The sequence below is a fragment of the Sorex araneus genome, chromosome 5 (assembly GCF_027595985.1).
Source record: "Sorex araneus isolate mSorAra2 chromosome 5, mSorAra2.pri, whole genome shotgun sequence".
NCBI lineage: Eukaryota > Metazoa > Chordata > Mammalia > Eulipotyphla > Soricidae > Sorex > Sorex araneus.
In genome coordinates this window covers 38,548,355-38,568,369 of record NC_073306.1, presented here as the reverse complement: position 1 = coordinate 38,568,369, position 20,015 = coordinate 38,548,355, and the positions used below count along the sequence as shown (strand labels likewise).

The window sequence follows — 20,015 nt, the reverse complement described above, 5'->3', positions numbered from 1 at the left end:
TAAATAAATAAATAAATGAACTAGGAACTTCTGAAAAAACAAATGAATACGCCAGGGCCTTCTGTATGCAAAGCATGCATTCCAGGTATTGGAATCCTTCTCCTTAGAACTGCCCAGGAGAGCATTTAAAATAACCCTAGTGGGGCTGGAGCAATAGCACAACGGCTAGGGTGTTTGCCTTGCACACGACCGACCTGGGTTCGATTCCCAGCATCCCATATGGTCCCCTGAGTACCACCAGGAGTAATTCCTGAGTGCAGAGCCAGGAGTAGTACCCCTGTGCATCGCCAGGTGTGACCCAAAAAGCAAAATAAAAATAAATAAATAAATAAATAAATAAATAAATAAAATAGAATAGAATAACCCAAGTGCGGGTTGGAGCGTTAGTACAGCAGGTAGGGCATCTGCCTTGAACACGACCGACCAACCTGGGTTCGAGCGCCAGCATCCCATATAAGTAGTGCCAGGTATGACAACAAAAATAAATAAATAAATAAATAAATAAATAATCCTAGTGCACACTGGAGAGCTAGCTCAACTGGCGGAACAAATGCTTCGCATGGAGGAGGTCTGGGTTCAGTCCCATTCTTGGTCCTCCAAGTGCTGCTGGGATTGATTCTCAAGTACCGCCAGGTTCTGCTCCCCATTCCAGTATAATTTCTTTGGTCAGCTATACAAGACAATACTGAAACATAAATTCTGTGCCTTACAATCTTATAATATAGTGAGGAAGACATTCATTGTCATAAAATATGATAGGATCATAACGAAGGGAAAAGTCCGGGTGAGAGAAACTAGGGGAGATATCCTATGAGAGCTGCTCGCTGGGCTGAGCCTTGAGGGTCCAACGGAAGTGAGCAAAGCCTCTCTGGAGTTGGAGCCTCTAAGGTATAGATTTCAAGACAAAAGCCAAGAGCACAGAAATTTATAAGGGGCGGTATTTGCTACACGGGAGAGTATCTGCTAGAAGTGAAAAGGAGAAAGACTGGGCAATTTGACCCAGCAATACCACTGCTGGGAATATATCCCAGAAAAGCCAAAAAGTATAGTCGAAGTGACATATGCACTTGTATGTTCACCGCAGCACTGTTTACAATAGCCAGAATCTGGAAAAAACCCGAGTGCCCTAGAACAGATGACTGGTTGAAGAAACTCTGGTACATCTATACAATGGAATACTATGCAGCTGTTAGAAAAAATGAGGTCATGACGTTTGCATATAAGTGGATCAACATGGAAAGTATCATGCTAAGTGAAATGAGTCAGAAAGAGAGAGACAGACATAGAAAGATTGCACTCATCTGTGGAATATAGAATAATAGACTATAAGATTAACGCCCAAGAATAGTAGAAATAAGTACCAGGAGATTGTTTCCATGGCTTGGAGGCTGGTCTCTCATTCTGGGTAACTCAGGGAAGGGACCACCAAGTAAAATGTGGTTGGAGGTCATGTGGGGGAAGGGTGAGGCGGGTGGAATACAGACTAGAGACTGAACACAATGACCACTCAACACCTTTATTGCAAACCACAACACCTAATCAGAGAGAGAGAACAAAAGGGAATTCCCTGCCATAGTGGCAGGGTGGGGTGGGGGAGACGGGACTGGGGAGGGGGGGAGGGATGTTGGGTTTACTGGTGGTGAAAAATGGGCACTGGTGAAGGGATGGGTTATCGAACTTTGTATGGGGGAAACATGAGCACAAAGATGTATGGATCTGTAACTGTACCCTCACGATGACTCTCTAATTAAAAATAAACTAATAATAAAAAAAAACACTAAAAAAAAAAAACACACACACACACACACAAAAAGAAAGACTGGGCAGAGAGCGCCTACACTATAATGCAGTTAAAAAAAAAACACTCATGACTGGGCTGGTGTGATCATACAACACTTGCTTTATACACAGCCAACTGGGGTTTGATTCCCTGGCACTCTCTACAGTCCTCTAATACTGTCAGAAGCAATCTCTAAACACAGAGCCAGGAATAAGCCCTTAGCATAGCCAGGTGTGCCCCCCTCCCCCACAAAGGGGGGGGGGAGAGAGAAAGAGAAAGGAGGAGGGAGAGAGAGAGAATATGAGAATCTTTTTTTTTCCTCCTAGCAAAATATCTTTTATCAAAAACATTTAAAAAACCCAAAACAAGTCTTGACAAAGACATAAAGAAAGGAAATGTTCATGCATCATGGGAATTGCTAAAAATTCAAGGATACCATAAGAGAATATGAGAATCTTCACCAGCCAGTGGGAAGCTCTGGAAAAAAAGACTCACAGGGTCAAAGAGATGGTACAGCAGGTAAGGCACCTGCCTTGCACGCTGCTGACCCAGGTTCATCTTCAGCATCCCATATGGTCCCATGAGCCCTGCTAGAAACAATCCCGGTTGTGGCTGGAAAGGTAGTACAACACCTAGAGCATTTGCCTTGCACCTGGTGAGCTGGGCTTGATCCCGGCAGCCCCCCACCAATCCCAAACGTCCCCCGAGCACTGCCAAGAGTAATTCCTGAGATTTGCCAGGTGTGGCCAAAAAACAAACAAAAGAAGGATTCCTGAGCCCGAAGTAAGCCCTACCTAGAGTTGAGTATGGCTCCAAAACAAAACAAAGAAACAAGACTCATTAGAGGCGTCTCCTATTAGAAAAAGTCACTGCACCAGTCACTACCTGGGAAGAACCCGGGCCTGGCCTAAACAGAGGGGCTTCTTCAAAGCACGGAAGCTGTAAAGGGTATCAGCAAGCTCTACTCCTCACAACCAGCAATCCCCTCTTCCCTTTCCTTTGATAAAATTCAGAACTTCTCAACATGAACTACACCTTTAGGCCCTAAATCGAAAGTTTTTTTCTTTTTTTTTTTGGGGGGGGGGGCGAGGGGTTGGGGAGTACTCAGCACACCCAGCGGTGCTCAGCACTAACTCCTGGCGTGGTGTTCAAGGCATGCTCCCCATTCTGTGCTCAGGAATCACTCCTGGTGAGCTTGGGGGACCGTGTGGGACACCAGAGACTAAACTCAGGTTGAGCCTTACTCACTATTATTGCTCTAGCCCTAGACATTTTTTTAAAAATAACTTTCTTGTTTTGTTTTTGTCTCACATCCAGTGATTTCAGGGGTTATTCTTGGGGTGCTGATGTGAGATGCTGGGGGATCCAACCCAGGTCAGCCACATGCAAGGCAAGTGCCCTACATGCAGTACTATCTCTCCAGCGCAAGGTGTTTGTTTTTGGAACACCCTCTGTGGTGCTCGGAGGTTACTCCTGGCTCTGTGCCCAGGAATGACACTGGCGGTACTGGGGAGACCACATACGGTGCTGGGGCTTGGCTGCCTGCAAGCTGCCTTAACTCCTAGAGTCTCTCTGCAGCCCAGGATACTTCAGCGTTATCTCCATTTTTCCTTAGGCCTTTAATATGCTCTGTAAGTCATAAAGAAAATTCTTTCGGGGGCTGGAGAGATAGCACAGCGGGTAGGGCGTTTGCCTTGCACGCGGCCGACCTGGGTTCAAATCCCAGCATCCCATATGGTCCCCTGAGCACGGCCAGGGGTAATTCCTGAGTGCAAAGCCAGAAGTAACTCCTGTGCATCGCCAGGTGTGACCCAAAAAGCAAAAAAAAAAAAAAAAAAAAAAAAGATAAGAAGATAAGAAAAGAAAATTCTTTGGGGTCTTACCTCATTTGGGTGCTTCCTGTGGAATTCCTTTATTTGCTTGAGTCTGTTGTAGAATTCAGCAAATTCATTAGGTCCTGAAATAGCATTGAGTTCCTCCTTCCGTAATCTGCAATTTCAGGAAAGATCCAAAGACCCTAAAGTCAGGCCTTTCATCAGGGCTCCCCAGGAACACTAACTGCTGCACTAGATGTGACTGTCACTTACCCATCCTTATCGTCATACAAATCCCTCAGGTTCCCACTGACTTCCATGTACCTCTGAAAGACAAAGGGAAATCCATCACAATAAAGCAACCTGTACAACGACAGCGCTTAGCGACCAACGAGGCTCTCTAGTCAAAGTCGAGGGGAACCTGAAGATGTGATATTAGAAGTCCTTATGTTCTGGTTAACTTCAGTAAAAAGCTAGGGCTTCTGGTTAGTTTTTAAAACAGGTGGATCTGCAGACTAAGGGGATGTGGTTTGTGGAGTCACATGGCTCCTATGTTTACATACTAATGTTTAAATTTCCTAAAGGGAACCATACAAAGACACAAGAGGATGACTTTCTAATAAACTGCAAATTTTACCTTTTTTTTTTCCAGTCACACCCAGTGATGCACAGGGGTTACTCCTGCCTCTGCACTCAGGAATTACCCCTACCAGTGCTCGGGGGATCATATGGGATGCTGGGAATCGAACCTGGGTCGGCCATGTGCAAGGCAAACATCCTACCCGCCATGCTATCACTCCAGCCCCCAAATTTTACCTTTATATCCTCAAAGGAAAAGGTGAGTTTTATTACTCCCAGTGTCATTTTCACTATTTCAAAAAGCTTCACTGGGAAGTGCACGGGCTAAACATCTCAGTTTCCTCTGGCTGAAAAACTCAAATGGTACAGGTACATGGTCCTTTCTCTGAAAGGTTTGGAACCAGCTTTGTTTCAGAACTTGGGTATTTTTCAACTCAGATACTCCCTACTATAATCTGGAGCACACAATTCTTCTATGGTGAGATAATTACATTATTTAGTAGGTAGAATGAGGATAATAAAATTTCTCATTTATGACTTAAGGAGATCAAATCAGATTATGTCAAGTAATTACAGAACAAAAAATACCCGTTGCTTTCAGGGTATACCCCCTTCCTTCTGGTCCTTCCCTTGAGGACACAACACATGGCTGCAGCATGGCTGGATAGCATGTGCTGTGGGGTCACAGGCAGCAGAGCTGCCAGGGACGGTGGCATGAGGGACTAAACTCAGAGCCTTGAGCTTGCAAGGAAAGTGCCTCTGTCACTATCTCTGGATCCCTCTCTGAATAGTATTTTGAAATTGGAGTTTTTTTTTTTTTCTCATGATGGCTTTCTTTATTTTTTTTTTTAATTTATTTATTTTTAATTAGAGAATCACCGTGAGGGTACAGTTACAGATTTATACACTTTTGTGCTTATACTTCCCTCATACAAAGTTTGGGAACCCATCCCTTCACCAGTGCCCATTCTCCACCACCCGTAAACCCAGTGTCCCTCCCACCCTCCCCAATCCCATCTCCCCCCCACCCCACCCTGCCACTGTGGCAAGGCATTCCCTTCTGTTTTCTCTCTCTAATTAGCTGTTGTGGTTTGCAATAAAGGTGTTGAGTGGCCGCTGTGCTCAGTCTCTAGCCCTCATTCAGCCCGCAACTCCCTTCCCCCACATGGCCTTCGACTATAATGTAGTTGGTGATCGCTTCTCTGAGTTGACCTTTCCCCGGAACGTGAGGCCAGCCTCGAAGCCATGGAGTCAACCTTCTGGTACTTATGAAATTGGAGGTTTTGATAAGGGATCAGACAAGTGGTTTTGAATACTGATTAGCTCCAGAAAACCAGAAATTTAGGCCCGCCCCACCACCTTTGTATTTTATTTTATTTAAAGAAAAAGACTTTAAACGTGTGCAAGTGACCACAACACCCAAAAGGAGAGAGAACAAAAGGGAATAACCTGCCATACGGGGGAGATAGGGTGGGGATGGTGGGAGGGATATTGGGATTACTGGTGGTAGAGAATGGGCACTGGTGGAGAGATGGGTACTCGATCATTGTGTGACTGAAATGCAAGCACGATAGTTTATAACTCTGTAATTGTACCTCACGGTGATCCACTAATAAAAAAATGTGCAAACACACACACACACACATATATATATATATACACACATACACACACACACACACACACACACACCCCAGTCTAATTGCCTCTACCTACCGCTCAGCTTTAGTATCATTTGAGTTTTGATTTGTTTTCTCAATGAAACTGAACTACTCCTACGCAAAAATGTTTCAAATTCAGTGTTCCAGGGGCCAGAGAGATGATAGTACAGTGGGTAAGGAGCTAACTTTACACATGGCTATCCCTGTTCGATCCTGGGCACTGTCTACGGTCCCCGCTTCTCAGCCCCCCCAGTTCTACCAGGAGTGAGCCCTGAGCACGGCCTGTGTGGCCCCCCAAAACAAAGCAAGTGTTCCAAGAAGCAAACAATAAAACGCAGCATCGCTGTTACTGGAAGATGAACCAGACGGCACCTTCGGTGCACAATCGGTGCCACGACTCCCAACTCTTTCTGTACAGCCCTGAGGCGCAGTTTGCTATACAGCAGGGACGTTTTTTCGAACAAAGAATGAATGAGTTCCCATGCTGAAGCTCGGGGACAGGCAGTTTGCCCCCCTGGCCTATCTAGCGCTCTCTGGCCGGGGTTGCAGCCGCGCCCCTCCCCCCGACCCCAAGGGCAGCGGAAGGGGGCACTCACATCTTGCATGGCCCGGGTGCGGTGGTCAGAGTTGATCTGGTCGCGGAGCTGCAGACAGAGGGAGAGGCGCCGTTAGTCGCGGTTCGGGAGCGGGACAGGCCGCCGCGGGGCGGAGCTAACCCGCCCGGCCAGGCCGCCTCCGAGGCCTTCGGGGCGCGGGGGCTGGGGCGGGGTCGTGGGGGGGGGTCCCGCGCCTGGAACCGCAAGAGGGAGTCGCGGGATGGGGGGGCGGGACGGGGGGCGCGCCGGGGTCCCGGGCAGCGCGCAGGGCTTGAACGCCGGGAGAGGGGCCCGGCCGCGGCGGCCGCCCGGGCGCACTCACCGTGGACTTCTTGGTGAGCATCTCTTTGGCCATGACGTCCATGAGCCGTTCCTTCTCCTCATGGTACCGCCGCTGCTGCTCCAGGATGGTCTCCATCGTCCCTCCGCCCCCCGCACCTCCAGGCCGAGCGCCGACACGGCCGGAAGCAGCGCCTGCCGCCTTGCGCGCCCGCGCTCCCGGTCCGGCGGCACCCGGGAGCCTCTGGAACCGGAAGTGCCTCGGGGACCCGAAAAGACGGGAGCACCCGGCCTGCGCGCGCGCGCGGACTGGCCACAGTGCCCCCTGCCGGTCGGGGGTGTGGTGGCGGGAGACGGAGCGCCTTGCAGGTGCCTCTAGGGGGCACACAGAAATCCCCGGAATGCGAGGTTTGAGCAGGCTGCTTCCTCCGGCTTCCGGCGTCCGCTGGAACGCAGGGACACTGTGTGTGAACTGATGTGGAGTTGAAGGGCAGGAATGGGAACTGGGACACCGGAACTTGAGTGCCTAGTTATCAGTGTGACCTCTAGGAATGTTTCTTCCTTTCTGAATCTCCGTGTCCTTGTCAGTAAAATGGGCATGGATGACAATAGATTTTTTTTTTTTATTTTGCTTTTTGGGTCACACCAGGCGATGCACAGGGGTTACTTCTGGCTCTGCACTCAGGAATTACTCCTGGCAGTGCTCAGGGGACCATATGGGATGCTGGGAATCGGACCTGGGTCGGCCACGCGTAAGGCAAATACCCTACCCGCTGTGCTACCACACCAGCCCCGACAATGGATTTTGTTGTTGCTTGTGCCTGAAATCCATCAGAGTCTCACACAGGCCAGGAAAGTATTCTGCAGCTGAGCTACATCTCCAGTTCCTTGTTGGTTCATTCATTTTGAAGTAAAACTTTTAGTTTGATTTGTTTTGGTTTGGGTCACAGCCAGAGGTGCTCAGGGATCACTCTCAGTGGTGCTGGAAGGACCATATGTAGTACCAGGGATCAAACTCAGTTCCATCATGTGCAAGACAAGAGCCCTATCCACTGTACTGTCACTCTGGCCTAAGTATAACAGTCTTGCTTAAGGAAATATGCAGAGAGAGAGAGGGGGGGGAGGGAGGGGAGAATGAACATGGGCTTTATCTCAGATTGAGATAATGGTAAATCTCCAAGATAGAGAATGCACTGTTGGTTCACCGTATCACTGTATCACTGTCTTCCTGTTCATCAATTTGCCCGAGCGGGCACCAGTAATGTCTCCATCCGTCCCAGCCCTGAGATTTTAGTAGCCTCTCCTTACTCATCTTTCCCAATGATTGGAGGCTCTTTAGGGTCAAGGGAATGAGACTGTTATTGTTATTGTATTCAATGGCATATTGAATACAACACGGGGAGCTTTCCAGGCTCTTCCATATGGGTGGGATACTCTTGGTAGCACTGTTGGTTATTTAAAAGAAATTCACAGGTGCAAGACTGGTTGTAATATGGTACATCCAGGGATGGGGAGAGTATAGGGCTAAGGTACTTGCCTTGCTTGTGTCAGACCTAGATTTTGTCCCCAGAATCATATGGTCCCTGAGCACCACCAAGAGTGACCTGGAGCACAAAGCCAGGAGTAGCACTCAGTACTACTGAGGCCCCCCAAAAATGCATCCCACCCAAAATGGGAATATATCCAGACAGTGAAATGCTACACATCTATCAAAAAAGTGAATCTATATGTGCACTTCTCCATAATAGTGTTACTGTTATTCACAATCAACATAAGCTGGATCCCAATCTATTAACATAAATCACTGTGTCACTCTCATCCTGTTGTTTATTGATTTGCTCGAGCAGGCACCAGTAACGTCTCCATCCATTCCAGCCCTGAGATTTTAGCAGCCTCTCCTTACTTGTCTTTCCCAACAATTGGAGGCTCTTTCAGGGTCAAGGGAATGAGACTATTGTTATGGTATTAACATCAATAAATGAACAAAATGTGATATATCCATACAACAGAATATTATACAGCAATAAAGGAACACTATAATGTGGACAATCCATGAGTACATTCTGCTGAGTAAAGAAATCATACGCATCAAAATAAAAGCATCTGTCCTGGTTCAATACCCAGAAAGCAAAATTTATGGAGATAGAAAGTAGCTGTAGTTGTCTGTGACTGGGAATGAGATTGGAAATTGCAACAAATGGGTCCAAGATATCTTTTGGGAGGTGACAGAAATATTCTAAGTTGGACCGTGGTTAGGTTAGACTGGAGCGACAGCACAGTGGGTAGGGCCTTGCATATGGCTAACCTGGGTTCAATTCCTCCATCTCTCTCCGAGAGCCTGGCAAGCTACCGGGAGTATCCCGCCTGAATGGCAGGACCTGGCAAGCTACCCGTGGCATATTTGTTATGCCAAAAACAGTAACATCTCACAATGGAGACATTAATGGTGCCTGCTAGAGCAAATTGATGAACAACGGGACGACAGTGCTACAGTACTATAAGGACTATGGGGTGAGGCTGAAAGGGTGAGAGCACCATGGTGCTTAGGGGACTTCCATCTCTGTGCTTAGTGGTGGAATTCAGCAGAGGTGACTGGTAATTGAAATCAGTCTCTTTCAATGGGTGGCGTTGTGGGTGGTATCTACTGTATTTCATAGAATATAAGATGCCACTATAGGGGACCCCTGTGCCTGGCCACCCTGGGTGCTGTCCTTTCTTCTTTACCATACAGCACTCCACTCTGGGTTGTCCATGTTCTTAGGACAATGGGCAACCTAGATGCCTTTATGTTCCTTTATGTTGTTGACTTTCCTTTCTCCCTGTATGAAGATTCTTACATTCTCCTTTTTTTTTTTTTTTTTTTTGGCTTTTTGGGTCACACCTGGCGATGCACAGGGGTTACTCCTGGCTCATGCACTCAGGAATTACTCCTGGTGGTGCTCAGGGGACCATATGGGATGCTGGGAATCGAACCCGGGTTGGCCACATGCAAGGCAAACACCCTACCCGCTGTGCTATCACTCCAGCCCCTTACATTCTCCTTAGAATTAGTATCCTCCCTCAACCCTCAATGAAACTATTTTACTTCACACATATATAAGTATATACACTGACCCCACCATTCTGTTCCACTACCCAGAGTAGGATGCAACAAAGTTGTCACACTTTTAATTATACAATGCATCTAGGTTTCTGAGATGTCAAATCTGAAAAATTTGACATCCTTGAACTGTTGCACGGTATTGTCCCTGCACATTTATTTCTTGTAGGTGGACCCCTCTAAGCAAACAACATTCACCTGCGTTTCCCCCGATCCTTCCTCATATACCTGTCCCTTAAACCAGTTCTCTCCAACAACCCAGTCACCTGTTCCTGTCTTTTCTTTTTTTCTTTTTTGGTCACACCTGGCAGTGCACAGGGGTTACTCCTGGCTCTGCACTCAGGAATTACTCCTGGCGGTGCTCAGGGGACCATATGGGATGCTGGGACTCAAACCCGGGTCAGCCGCATGCAAGGCAAATGCCCTACCGGCTGTACTATTGCTCCAGCCCCTGTTCCTGTCTTTTTTGAGGGGGGCGGTGCTCTGTGCTTACTCCTAGCTCTGCCTTCAGATTTCACTCATTCTGAGGTCCAGGGGACTATATACGGTGCCTGTGAATGAGCCTGGGTCTGGTGTGTGCAAGGCAAGTGCCCTATCCGCTGTACTATCTCTCCCAACTCTCTTCTTTTCCACTCCTGCCGCCACGTGCCTCATTAGTGCTCACCTGGACCATGTCACGGGGCCGTCTCTCCATCTGCTCATCTTTCCCCTCTCATCCATTATTCAGAATGTAGCAAGCAAGAGTGATCATTTCACACCCTGCTCAAACATTTCCACTGCTGCTTTACCCAAAGGGTGAGGGCTGTCTAACCTGGCCTTTAAGTTTGCCGTGTCTGCCTACCATTTAGTCTCTTGGAATTTCCTCCAAATTAAAATCACTTGCTGCTTCCCCAAAGCACCACGTTTCCCCCAGGTCTCCAGGCCTTTCTGCCAGCTCCTTCCTATGCTTGGACTCCTCTTACTCAACAAGTCTTCACTGAACATGTAGTTAAGTGCTGGGAGCTGAAAATGAAGGGGTGAGCCAGGCAGGTGCGGGCCCTCGCGAGGAAACTGTGCCTGCAGAACTCATCATTATACGCACACATGGCGGGCATTCCTCCTAAGGGCTTTTTTGACATTCGAAAATGTCAACGGCGGCCTTAGCAAGTTCGGGACCCCAGCCGGGCCCGGTGAGCGGTGAGAAGCGGCGTGGGATCCCGGCTCTTCCAGGACCACCTATACAGGTCTTGGGGAAGCTGACAAAGAGCTGTCCCTACCCCAGCGAAACGGAATAACTGCCGGCCCCGCCCCCAGCCCGCCCCCCGGAGGCTGCGGGGGTCCCGCGGGCGCTCCCCAGCCGCGGTCGGACCCCGGAGGGGGCTGCGCTCCGCCCCATCGCCCCACTTCGGGGGACAGCCCCCCTCGCTCCCTCCGCCCCCGCCCTGACTCTCGGGGAGGGGGGGCCCGGGGGCGGGGCCGTGACCCATCCGAGCCGGGAATCGGATCCAGATGTTCCCGCGGCGCGTGCAGCTGCATCCTTGCCTTTTTTGGCGAAAAACGTGCGGCCGCGAGCGGATCCCGGGCCGCCTCCTCTAATCCCGGGGAAGAGGGGGCAGGGGCCGAGGGTCTGGGCCCAGACTGGGGATTTGCTGTGGGTGCGCTGCGGGATTACGGGGGGTGTGTTTTGGGGTGGGAGCAGCGAGGTGGAGCAGACGGGAACGCACGGCACCCCAGCCCCTCCCTTCCTCCGCCAGCGGGCGGCGCGGGGATCTCCTAAGGGGAGATTCCCCACCCTGCGGCCGGCGGTCACCCCACCCCCCTCGCCGCCCGGCACCGCGGGCTGGAAGCGCCTCCGGGCGCGAAGGCCTCTTCCTTCCCTTCCCACCCCCCGGACGAACACAGGAGGCCCGGGCTTCTTCGCCGCTTTATTGCAGAATCCTGAAGGGGCTGCGCCAGTCCCACCCCTCTGCCCATCCCTGGGCAAAATGGAGTGGCAATGAAATGAGAAAACACTGAAAGGGCAGGGCTGGGAGCACCCCAGGGCTCCTTGGCCAGTGAATCCTTGATCTACCCAGCCCTGGGATGAAGGTGGGATGTGGTGGGGAGAGTCAACTTTCGTGATAATCCACTCTAAAAGCACAACAACACATGGTGCCAAGGATTGAATTCAACACCTCACAGGCCCAAGGCGTCTACTTGACCACTGAGCCACATCCCAGCCCAGAACCGTCCACTGTGGGGGGCTGACCGCCACACAGCGTGGACCTAAAGTGTCTGGAGCCAAATCGAGATGGAAGGGGGCCTGGGTCCAGAGTCCAGGTCTGGAGGCTGGGGTCTCAAGCCCTGAATAGGGTGGGGGCTTGACTTAGAAACCTGGCCTCTAGGGAAAGAGGGCCCAGTTCTGGGGTTCAAGGTTACCAGATTTGTCATGGAGGCCTACTCCATAAACGCTATGTATGGTTGGGGGCGGGGTGGGGGGGGTTCCTGGGTCAGGAAGTACCAGTTGGCAGTTGTTGGGAGTGGGGAGGCTGAAATCCTAGAACCCAAGTTGAGCCCCAATTTGGACAGGGGCTGGGTCCCGGAGGTGGTTCAGGAAAGGACCCTTAGTCCTGGAGCTGGGGCTGGGTCCAGGGCCCCACACTCAGGGCCCTGCCTGGCTGCAGCCCTGGCACAGCACTTGGTCGCCATCGGGCACAAAGCCTTGGCCCACCAGGGATGTGGAACAGCGGGCGCAGGAGAAGCAACTGTGGTGCCAGTGGCGGTCTTCAAAGGACACGTACTTGCCGCCCCCAAGTCCTGCGGGGAGACGAGATAGCTGAGGGTCTACAGGAGCATTTCTCAACCCCTCCGAGCCCGGCACCCCTCCGGCCTTCTTCCCTTTAGCCATGGTTCCTGTCCCCCCGCCCCCATCAGGCATTTTCACCCGTGGCCCCCTGAAATACCTTGGTTGAGAAACGCTGCTCTAGAGTGGTCCTGTGCCCCACCCCGCTCGCTCTGTTCTTTGACCCTGGACCCACCTGTGATGGGGCGCTTGCAGCTGCTGCATTTCGGTGCAAAGAGGTCTCCAAAGCAGGTGACACAGTAGGGATCGTCACCCTGGGAAGTGAACTGCTGCCCCGCCAGGGGCGTCTGGCACCCGGTGCACACCAGGCATTCTCGGTGCCAGGGCTGGTCGCGGTATGTCACGCCACCCTGTGTCAGCGTCTGCAGGACAGTCTCTGTGAGCTGTGGGAAGGGGGGGTGCCACCCTACCGCAGTACCTTATTCACGCCTGCCCCCAGTGCAGGGAGAGCCCTCCCCCTGCCCCCCGCCCGTCATTGCCCAGTCCCACCTTGCTGCAGCGGGCGCAGCGAGGCGCAAACTTGTTCTCATAGCAGGGCACGCAGTAGTGAGCACCCTTGTCGGGCACGAAGGAACGAGAGCCCAACGGCTGCTCGCAGCCACTGCACAGGAAGCACTGCTCATGCCACGTCTGGCCTCCATACTCCAGCTTCCGGGTCCCTGTGGGAAATGGGGGAGCCCGTTTAGAGGCTCTGTCCCCAGCTCCGAGGGCCACCCTCTGCTGGAAGGAGAGTCCCCATGTCCTGAGCAGGGAGATGTTTGTGTCCACACACAACCAGACTCTCACCACCTTGGCTGTACAGGCTCATCATGCCCTTCAAGCACATGACAGGATGGCAGAGCATGTGCCAGGCCCCTCAGCCGGACAGGAGAGTTTGGCAGAAGTGAAGAACCACCTCTGTACCGTAGAGGTGGGCCTCAACACCGGGAAGCCTCCACGACACCAGTGCAATATCTCTATACATGCTAAGCCCTCATGCACTTAATCTACCAGTCATGGCTTCAACAGAAAGAGACCCAATGTGGCCCAAGCAAGCAAGTCTAATGCGCCGGCCACAACGGATCCAAATTATGCTAAACTAAGCACTTCTATAGCCTAGTCAAGCTGGACTCCGCATCTTCGAGACCTCATATACCTGAGGGATGCCGGTGGCCAGGCCTGGGATACCTTCTGTTTATTGGTCGCAGCACATGCTAAGCCCCAAGGTACCATGCACACCAGATTCAGCATACTTGAGCATGCAACTAGCACGCAACTTTAGCTCTAGCACGCAACTCTTCTTTTTTTTTTTCCTTTTTGGGTCACACCCGGCGATGCACAGGGGTCACTCCTGGCTCTGCACTCAGGAACCACGCCTGGCAGTGCTCAGGGGACCATATGGGATGCTGGGAATCAAACCTGGGTTGGCCCTGTGCAAAGCAAACACCCTACCCGCTGTGCTATCGCTCCAGCCCCTAGCACGCAACTCTTCTGACATGCTTCAGGGATGTGTCATTGTGTCAGCCTGCCTGCACACGGTTAGCCCAGAAGGGCAAGCAGACCTTCCGTGCCAGTGCATACTAAGTCCTCGGGAATGTCCCTGAGCTGTGAGTCTGGCACAGGGTAAACTTTTGTGGGCGTTCCTGGGGGTACCAGTGCGTGTCCATGCCAAGTCCCTAGATTATGCAGAACCACAGATCCTGCTGGGCTCCGGGGATGGACTCTACATGCAGGTCTTTCCCTTCCCAGGCTTCTGGTATGTGTTACACCTCGCTGACTCTTAACTCCTGAGGCCCCAGACCCCTTCGAAGGGGTCGTGCTGGGGAGAGGCCATTTCCCCAAGGCGGAGGAGGGGATTTCTAGGGAGAACCCTTCCGGGGTGGCTGGGCAGGCCAGCTGTGCACACACGCCGAGCTCCAGGCCGTGTACCGGGCATGACGGTCTCGCCACACGCGGAGCACTTCGAGGAGAAGGCGCTGCAGTAACAGTCATTGCAGAGCAGCTCGCTGTCCTGGCAGGTGAAGGGCTCGTCTGCGAGGGAGCGCTGGCAGCGGCAACAGCGGAAACAATCCTCGTGGAAGTGACGATCTTCGTAGAACAGCTCCTGGGGGGCACACGGCAGGGGGACTGGCACCTGGGCTCCCCCACCAGCCACCACCCCCTGCCAGCCCTGCCTGGGGTGGTCCTTACCCTCGAGTCATGACCGATCAGCTTCTGGCACTCGGCGCAGGTGTTGGCGAAGGTGCTGTCATAGCAGGGCACGCAGTAGGGGCCGCTGTCCGTCTGGATGTACTTGCGGCCATACAGGGACTCGCTGCATTTTGCACAGTCAAAGGCTTCGCTCATGGTAGCTGTGGATGACCCTGTTAGAGGCACAAGGTGGGGTGGCATCACCCAGACGGGTTGTGGCTTCACCAGAGTCCTTTGTGTTCAAAGGACAGAGGGGGGGGAAAAAAAGCCCAGGAAATGCCCGTTCAGAGCAGGTAGAAAAGGAACGCAGGAACCCTGAATTTCTGTATTTAACAGCGGGGTGGGAGCAGGGTCAGAAAAAAGAACCAGGAAGTAGAAGTTGTTTTCTTATCTGGGCCCTGGCAGATCCGGGGGGAAGAGGGCTTTCCTGGGTCAGTGACTCACTTCCTGCTCCAGCCTGAATTTAGTCTCCACTGCTCCGACTGTCCCCAGGGGGCAAGGGCAGGAGCAGGGAGCACCCCCCTCCTCTGAACGGCACCTTCCACTTTCTGAACTCCCAGGAAGAGACCTTCTACCCAAAAATGCTAGCGTGGGGGATCCTCAGGGGGGCTCACAGAGACCAGGCTGGGTGCATGCTTTGCTGTGTGGGAGGTCCAGGTCTGACGCCTGGCACCAAATAGTACCCCAAGCCACGAGTTTGGCCTCAAAACCAAAATAAGTTGAAATTTTTGGGGTTTTGGGCCACACCCAGCTGCGCTCAGGGGTTACTCCTGGCTCTGCACTCCTCAAGAATCACTCCTCGTGGGCTGGGGGAGAACCACATAGGATGCCGGGGATAGAACTTGAGTTGGCCACAAGAGCCCTGCCCACTGTACTATTGCTCCAGCCCCATTAAGTTGAGATTTAAAAAAAAATTTTTTTAGTTGATTCATAGTGAGATACACAGTTACAAAGTTGTTCATGATGGAGTTTCAGTCCGATAATGTTCCCACACCCATCCCTTATCAGTGGACATTTCCCACCACCCATGTTCCCAGTTTCCCTCTCCTCCTCCATGACAACCCCCCACCCCAGCCGGCCACTATGGCAGGCACTTTTCTCCTCCTTTCTCTCGCTCTCTCTCTCGAGTTGAGATCTTAAAGGGATAGGAATGGGCTGTTCCTGGTGGCTCCCCTTCCAGGAAATGGGAATGTAGAAAGAGTTCCTGGCAGAGGAGTGGTGGAGTTGCAGGAATAATGTGAGGCCATCACTGCCATCCCCCGCCCCCACCTCACCCCTGAGAATCCACCACCAACTTCAGAGGCTCAGCCTGGGTCTGAACAGGAAGGAAACCCTGCAAGCTGGACACAACCAAACTTCCCCCGCTGGACCCCCTGCCCTCAGCCTTCTCTGCCGTGTCTCTGGTCACACCGGCTTGGGCAGCCATGACCTGCAACATCTGCAGCAGCTGTGGCGGCACAGACGGCCAGATGTTAGGTTCTGCCAGCAAGGGGAGAAAGACGGGAAATGAGCTGCTGAAGGAGGCAGAGGTGCACTGCAGGCAGAACTAGGCTGAGTGCTCCCCCCTCCCCGTCCCGCCGCCCCGTCCCCCAACTCCTGCCTGGGCAGCCTCTGGATCATCCTGTCCCCAGGGTCAAGAACTAGAAATTCCGTCCCCCTGCCTGGGGGAGACAGCCTCTCCCCAGCACGGCGTCCCCTCCTAAGAGGTCTGGGGCTTCGGGAGTTAAGAGTCAGCAAGTGGGAAGCCACTGAAGACAGTTTCTCCCCCATCAGGCCCCTTCTTGGGTGGGGAGTCAGGCGAGAGGGAACCCTGCGAGCTGCTGCTGCAGACACCAGCCCCCACCAAACCTCAGACACTTTCCATTTTCTCAGGAACAAAGCATGTTTGCGGGATGAGGTCATGCACACAGCTGCCTCTGGAACAGGAGCATGGGGAGTGCGTGCGTGCTGGGGGGGGAAGGGGGAAGTGGGGTTCCTAGTCCCTTCTGCAACCCCCAATTCTAGTCTCCAGTCCTCAGTGCAGAACTGTCAGCCCCATCCTTCTCCTTTGGGAAGCCCGCTCTGAACCGGCTGGGGTCCCCAGGAGGCTGGGGCGGAACCACCAGCACCCATAGGAAGAGGATGTTCTCCCAGCTGAGGATGAGGCGGTGGGGGGTGGGGGTGGGGGCTGTCCCCAACATCCCTTTCCCCTCAGACCCAGTAACTGGCACTGGCTCCAGTGGAAGGAAAACTCCTTTTCTCGGCCACCCTCAGCAGGAAACACTGCCAGCCAGCACCACTCTGGCCTGGCCTTCAGACTGCAGGCGCCGGCAGAGCCCTGCCTGGAGGCCCGTGCCTGGACGGCCCTCCCAAGGGACAGCTGTGGGGCTCGGCGCGTCCCTTCCTGCTCAGTTCCTGCCCCAGGCCCAGGCAGGAGGCACCGGAAGCTGGGGTCTTCAGAGTGGGATTTTTGGGATGTAGGCTATGCTCCTATTCCGGTCCCCTGGGGCCCCTCAGACCCAGGGTGCTTCTGGCCCAACATCTGTTGGCCACCAGGGGGCCACAGAGGTGGAGAGTGTCGAGTGGAGAGCGCCGGGGCCTCTTCCTTCCCGCCTGATTGGGCAGCAGCAGACACCTTTCCAGGTCCAGAGGAGCTCTGGCTCCACCCCTGGGAGTAGATTAGGGGTTTCTGGCCTTCTAGCGCCTTCCCAGAATCCCTCGCTGGCTAGTGTGTCCGGCGAGGCCCCAGTGAGAATGAGTAAAGGCCTGGCACACCTGTCTCTGCCCCCACCGCCCTTTTCCCAGGGGAGTCAGCCAGTCCTCAGCATTTCCCCAAACCCGTATCAGGTCCTTCCCCCGTCCTTCCAGGAGCTCAGGATGGCCATGGCCAGTGAGGTGTGCAAACTCGAGCTGTGAAATATAGCCCTGCGTCTGAATCCCAGCCCCTCCACTAACTCTCTGGGTGATCCTGGGGGAATCACTTGCCTTCTCAGAGCCCTTTCCCCACCTCCTGCCACCACCACTGCTCCCCGGAGCACTGTCAGGTTTCCATGGGGTGGGGGGTCCTTGGAAAGCCCCAGCAGATGGGCAGCATTCAGCCAAGGGCAGCTACTTGGGATTTGAGTTGTGGCCCTGCACTCACCCTGGGGTCAGGCAAGTTTCTCAGGCAGCCGGGGCCCAGGATTTAACCTGGACCTGCTCAGTGTGGGCCGGGAAGAGAACAGAGCTGGAACCTAACGGAGGAAGCACTGGCCCTGGAGAGTGCTGGGCTTAGGGGGCTTGTGTGCAGGCTGAGCCCCCTTCCCTGCACACCCCACCCACTCTCCCAGCAGAGCTCACAAAAGGAAGTGGAGCAGCCCCCACTTCCAGGGAAGGGGCACATCCAACGTCCCCAGGCTCAGCAAGGGTCCCTGTGCCCTGCTTCCCAGCCCAAGGTCTTTCTTTTCCTCTCTCCCTAGACTGGCCACAACAGGGGTGGCGAAGGGATGGTGGCGTTTAAGAGAGGGGGACAGGAGCCGCCGGGTGACATCACTAGCACAGGAACCGGGCTCTTGTCCACAGCTGCCAGGCCTGTGATGGGAAGACACCGAAAGCTTTCCAGTGACCCATGCCAACCCGCTCAACCCTCCTGGCCCTCCCCCTACCCCAGCCCCAAAGTCCAGGAGGATCCTGGCCAGGCCCCACAGCTGTGAGTCAAGATCAGAACAGATCCCTCCCCCCCTCCCCCGCTCCAGGAGATGACAGGAGATTTAAGGGGAGAAACTGAACTCCATTCCCCCCCCCCAACACACACACCAACCCCAAACTCTCCCCTCTCCCCTCCCTGCAGGACCTGGCAGGGGAGCTGCGCAGTTCAGGAGAAGGGGTGGGGTGGGGAACTCAGCCCAGCAGCTGCTGGGGCAGGCGAGGAACAGTTCATTCACCCCGGGTCCCCCAGGGCTGGAGCACAGAATCCAAGATTGGAGTTTAAAAATAAGTTGGGGCTGCCTCGGAGTCTGCTTGGGGCGCGTTCTCCCCCTCACCCTGACTGTCCTCGGGCCTTGGCCTCAGGGGGCTGGGCTGGCCCAGAGTTTCCACTTCCCCCCATCCCTGCTTCCCAGCGTCCCAGGCCGGCGCCTCCTTGGCTCGGTGCTCGGGGTGTCTGCCCCGGCTCCTCTCCCCGCCTCCGCACCTATGTTCGCGGGGCTGCTCTGCCCAGGGCCGCCTCTGGCCGGCTGCGCCCGGGTCTCTGCCGCGCGGGTGTCTCCACGGCACCCACCCACGCCCAGCTTCGGCGCGCCGGGGAGCCCCAGCCCAGCCCCGCCGGGGCGCGCTCACTCACCGCGAGGCTGAAGACGCTGGGCTTAGGGCGGGGAGGTGGGGGGCACCGCGGGCTCCCGGGGGGTCCTACACCGTGCTCGAGGCCCCGGGCAGCTTTCCTTCCAAAGCCCCGTCCCAGCCGGGCCAGTCCCCCCCGCGGGCCCCGGCCGCTCTGCCCCCGCCCCGAACACCTCCGCCGCCTCCCGTGGAGTTGTGCCGGCTCGCCCTCTCCTGGGAGCCTCAGTTTCTCCAAGCGGCCCCTGCTCGCGCCCTCGCCTCCCGCTCCACTCTGGTTTTACTGTTTCAAACCTGGAACTGTCGCCGCGGCCCCGCCCCGCCGGGCGGCCTGGAGCGGGACGGTGCGGGGGTCGCCGGGCGCGGGGGCAAGGGGGGAGTGGCGACTGCCCCAAGCTCGGCGGGCGGCGGCGGCGGCGGCGGCGGCGGCGGGCGCCGGGGACCCGGAGCGGGGCCGCGTGCCTCGGTGGTCCTACCTGGGGGCCGGGCCGAGCCGGGGCTGAGCGCGCTGCCCGCGACGCTGCCGGCTGCAGACGGACTGTGTGGGCGAGTGGGAGCGCGGCCCCAACCCCTCCCCGAGGAAGTGAGCGCGGGGGCCCGCCCCGCCCGGACCCCGCCCCCGGCCCCCCAGCCCGGAGGCTGGGGGCCAGACCCCGCCCCCACCTCCCGTTTACACCGGGGCCTGCCCCAGGCCCCCTCCTCCTGCCCGGCCTAACCTGGCCCTCCTAACCTTCTCGGGTGTCCAGGACCCCGCCCCTGCTCCCCCCCTCCCCGCGCAGCTCTTGCGGTCCCTCTTTCCCAGCGGCCCCCACCCGCCCCGCCAGCCCCTCTGGTTCCCCAGCTTTAGGCTTGGGGCTGGTGAATTCAATCCCAGGCAAGGGGTACAGGGAGTCTGGAGTCCCATCCCTTCATGGGCTCCCTCC

At 54.6% G+C, this 20,015-nt stretch overlaps 2 protein-coding genes across 4 annotated transcripts in view; both read right to left on the bottom strand.

Annotated features, from left to right (window-relative positions):
• Window positions 1-6,948, bottom strand: part of SF3A3 (splicing factor 3a subunit 3) — a 32,860-nt gene extending 25,912 nt beyond the window's left edge. The window contains exons 1-4 of the mRNA XM_055140542.1: window positions 6,753-6,948; window positions 6,431-6,478; window positions 3,868-3,920; window positions 3,664-3,769 (exon numbers count right to left, since the gene is read on the bottom strand). Coding sequence (XP_054996517.1) covers window positions 3,664-3,769; window positions 3,868-3,920; window positions 6,431-6,478; window positions 6,753-6,848 — 303 coding nt within the window. The 5' untranslated portion in view covers window positions 6,849-6,948. The remainder of the gene's footprint in view (window positions 1-3,663; window positions 3,770-3,867; window positions 3,921-6,430; window positions 6,479-6,752) is intronic.
• Window positions 6,949-11,712: 4,764 nt separating this feature from the next.
• Window positions 11,713-19,686, bottom strand: FHL3 (four and a half LIM domains 3). 3 transcript variants are annotated; one of them, XM_055139513.1, is made up of 6 exons: window positions 19,569-19,686; window positions 14,800-14,972; window positions 14,539-14,713; window positions 13,120-13,289; window positions 12,806-12,992; window positions 11,713-12,584 (listed from the first exon to the last, which is right to left on the bottom strand). In XM_055139513.1, exons 2-6 carry the CDS (start codon window positions 14,953-14,955, stop codon window positions 12,430-12,432), a joined length of 843 nt encoding a protein of 280 aa, XP_054995488.1. In that variant the 5' UTR covers window positions 14,956-14,972; window positions 19,569-19,686; the 3' UTR covers window positions 11,713-12,429. The 3 variants fall into 3 exon arrangements, with proteins under 3 accessions (XP_054995488.1, XP_054995490.1, XP_054995489.1); XM_055139515.1 differs by lacking the exon at window positions 19,569-19,686 and adding an exon at window positions 19,387-19,482; XM_055139514.1 differs by lacking the exon at window positions 19,569-19,686 and adding an exon at window positions 19,100-19,353.
• Window positions 19,687-20,015: the final 329 nt, after the last annotated feature.

Coding starts and splice junctions, on each gene's coding strand:
- FHL3 (XM_055139513.1), bottom strand. CDS start 14,955: ATGAGCGAAGCCTTTGACTGTGCAAAATGCAGCGAGTCCCTGTATGGC. Junction 13,290..14,538: donor TGGCGAGACCGTCATGCCCG/GTACACGGCCTG, acceptor CATTTCCCACAG/GGACCCGGAAGCTGGAGTAT. Junction 12,585..12,805: donor CTGCAAGCGCCCCATCACAG/GTGGGTCCAGGG, acceptor GTCTCCCCGCAG/GACTTGGGGGCGGCAAGTAC.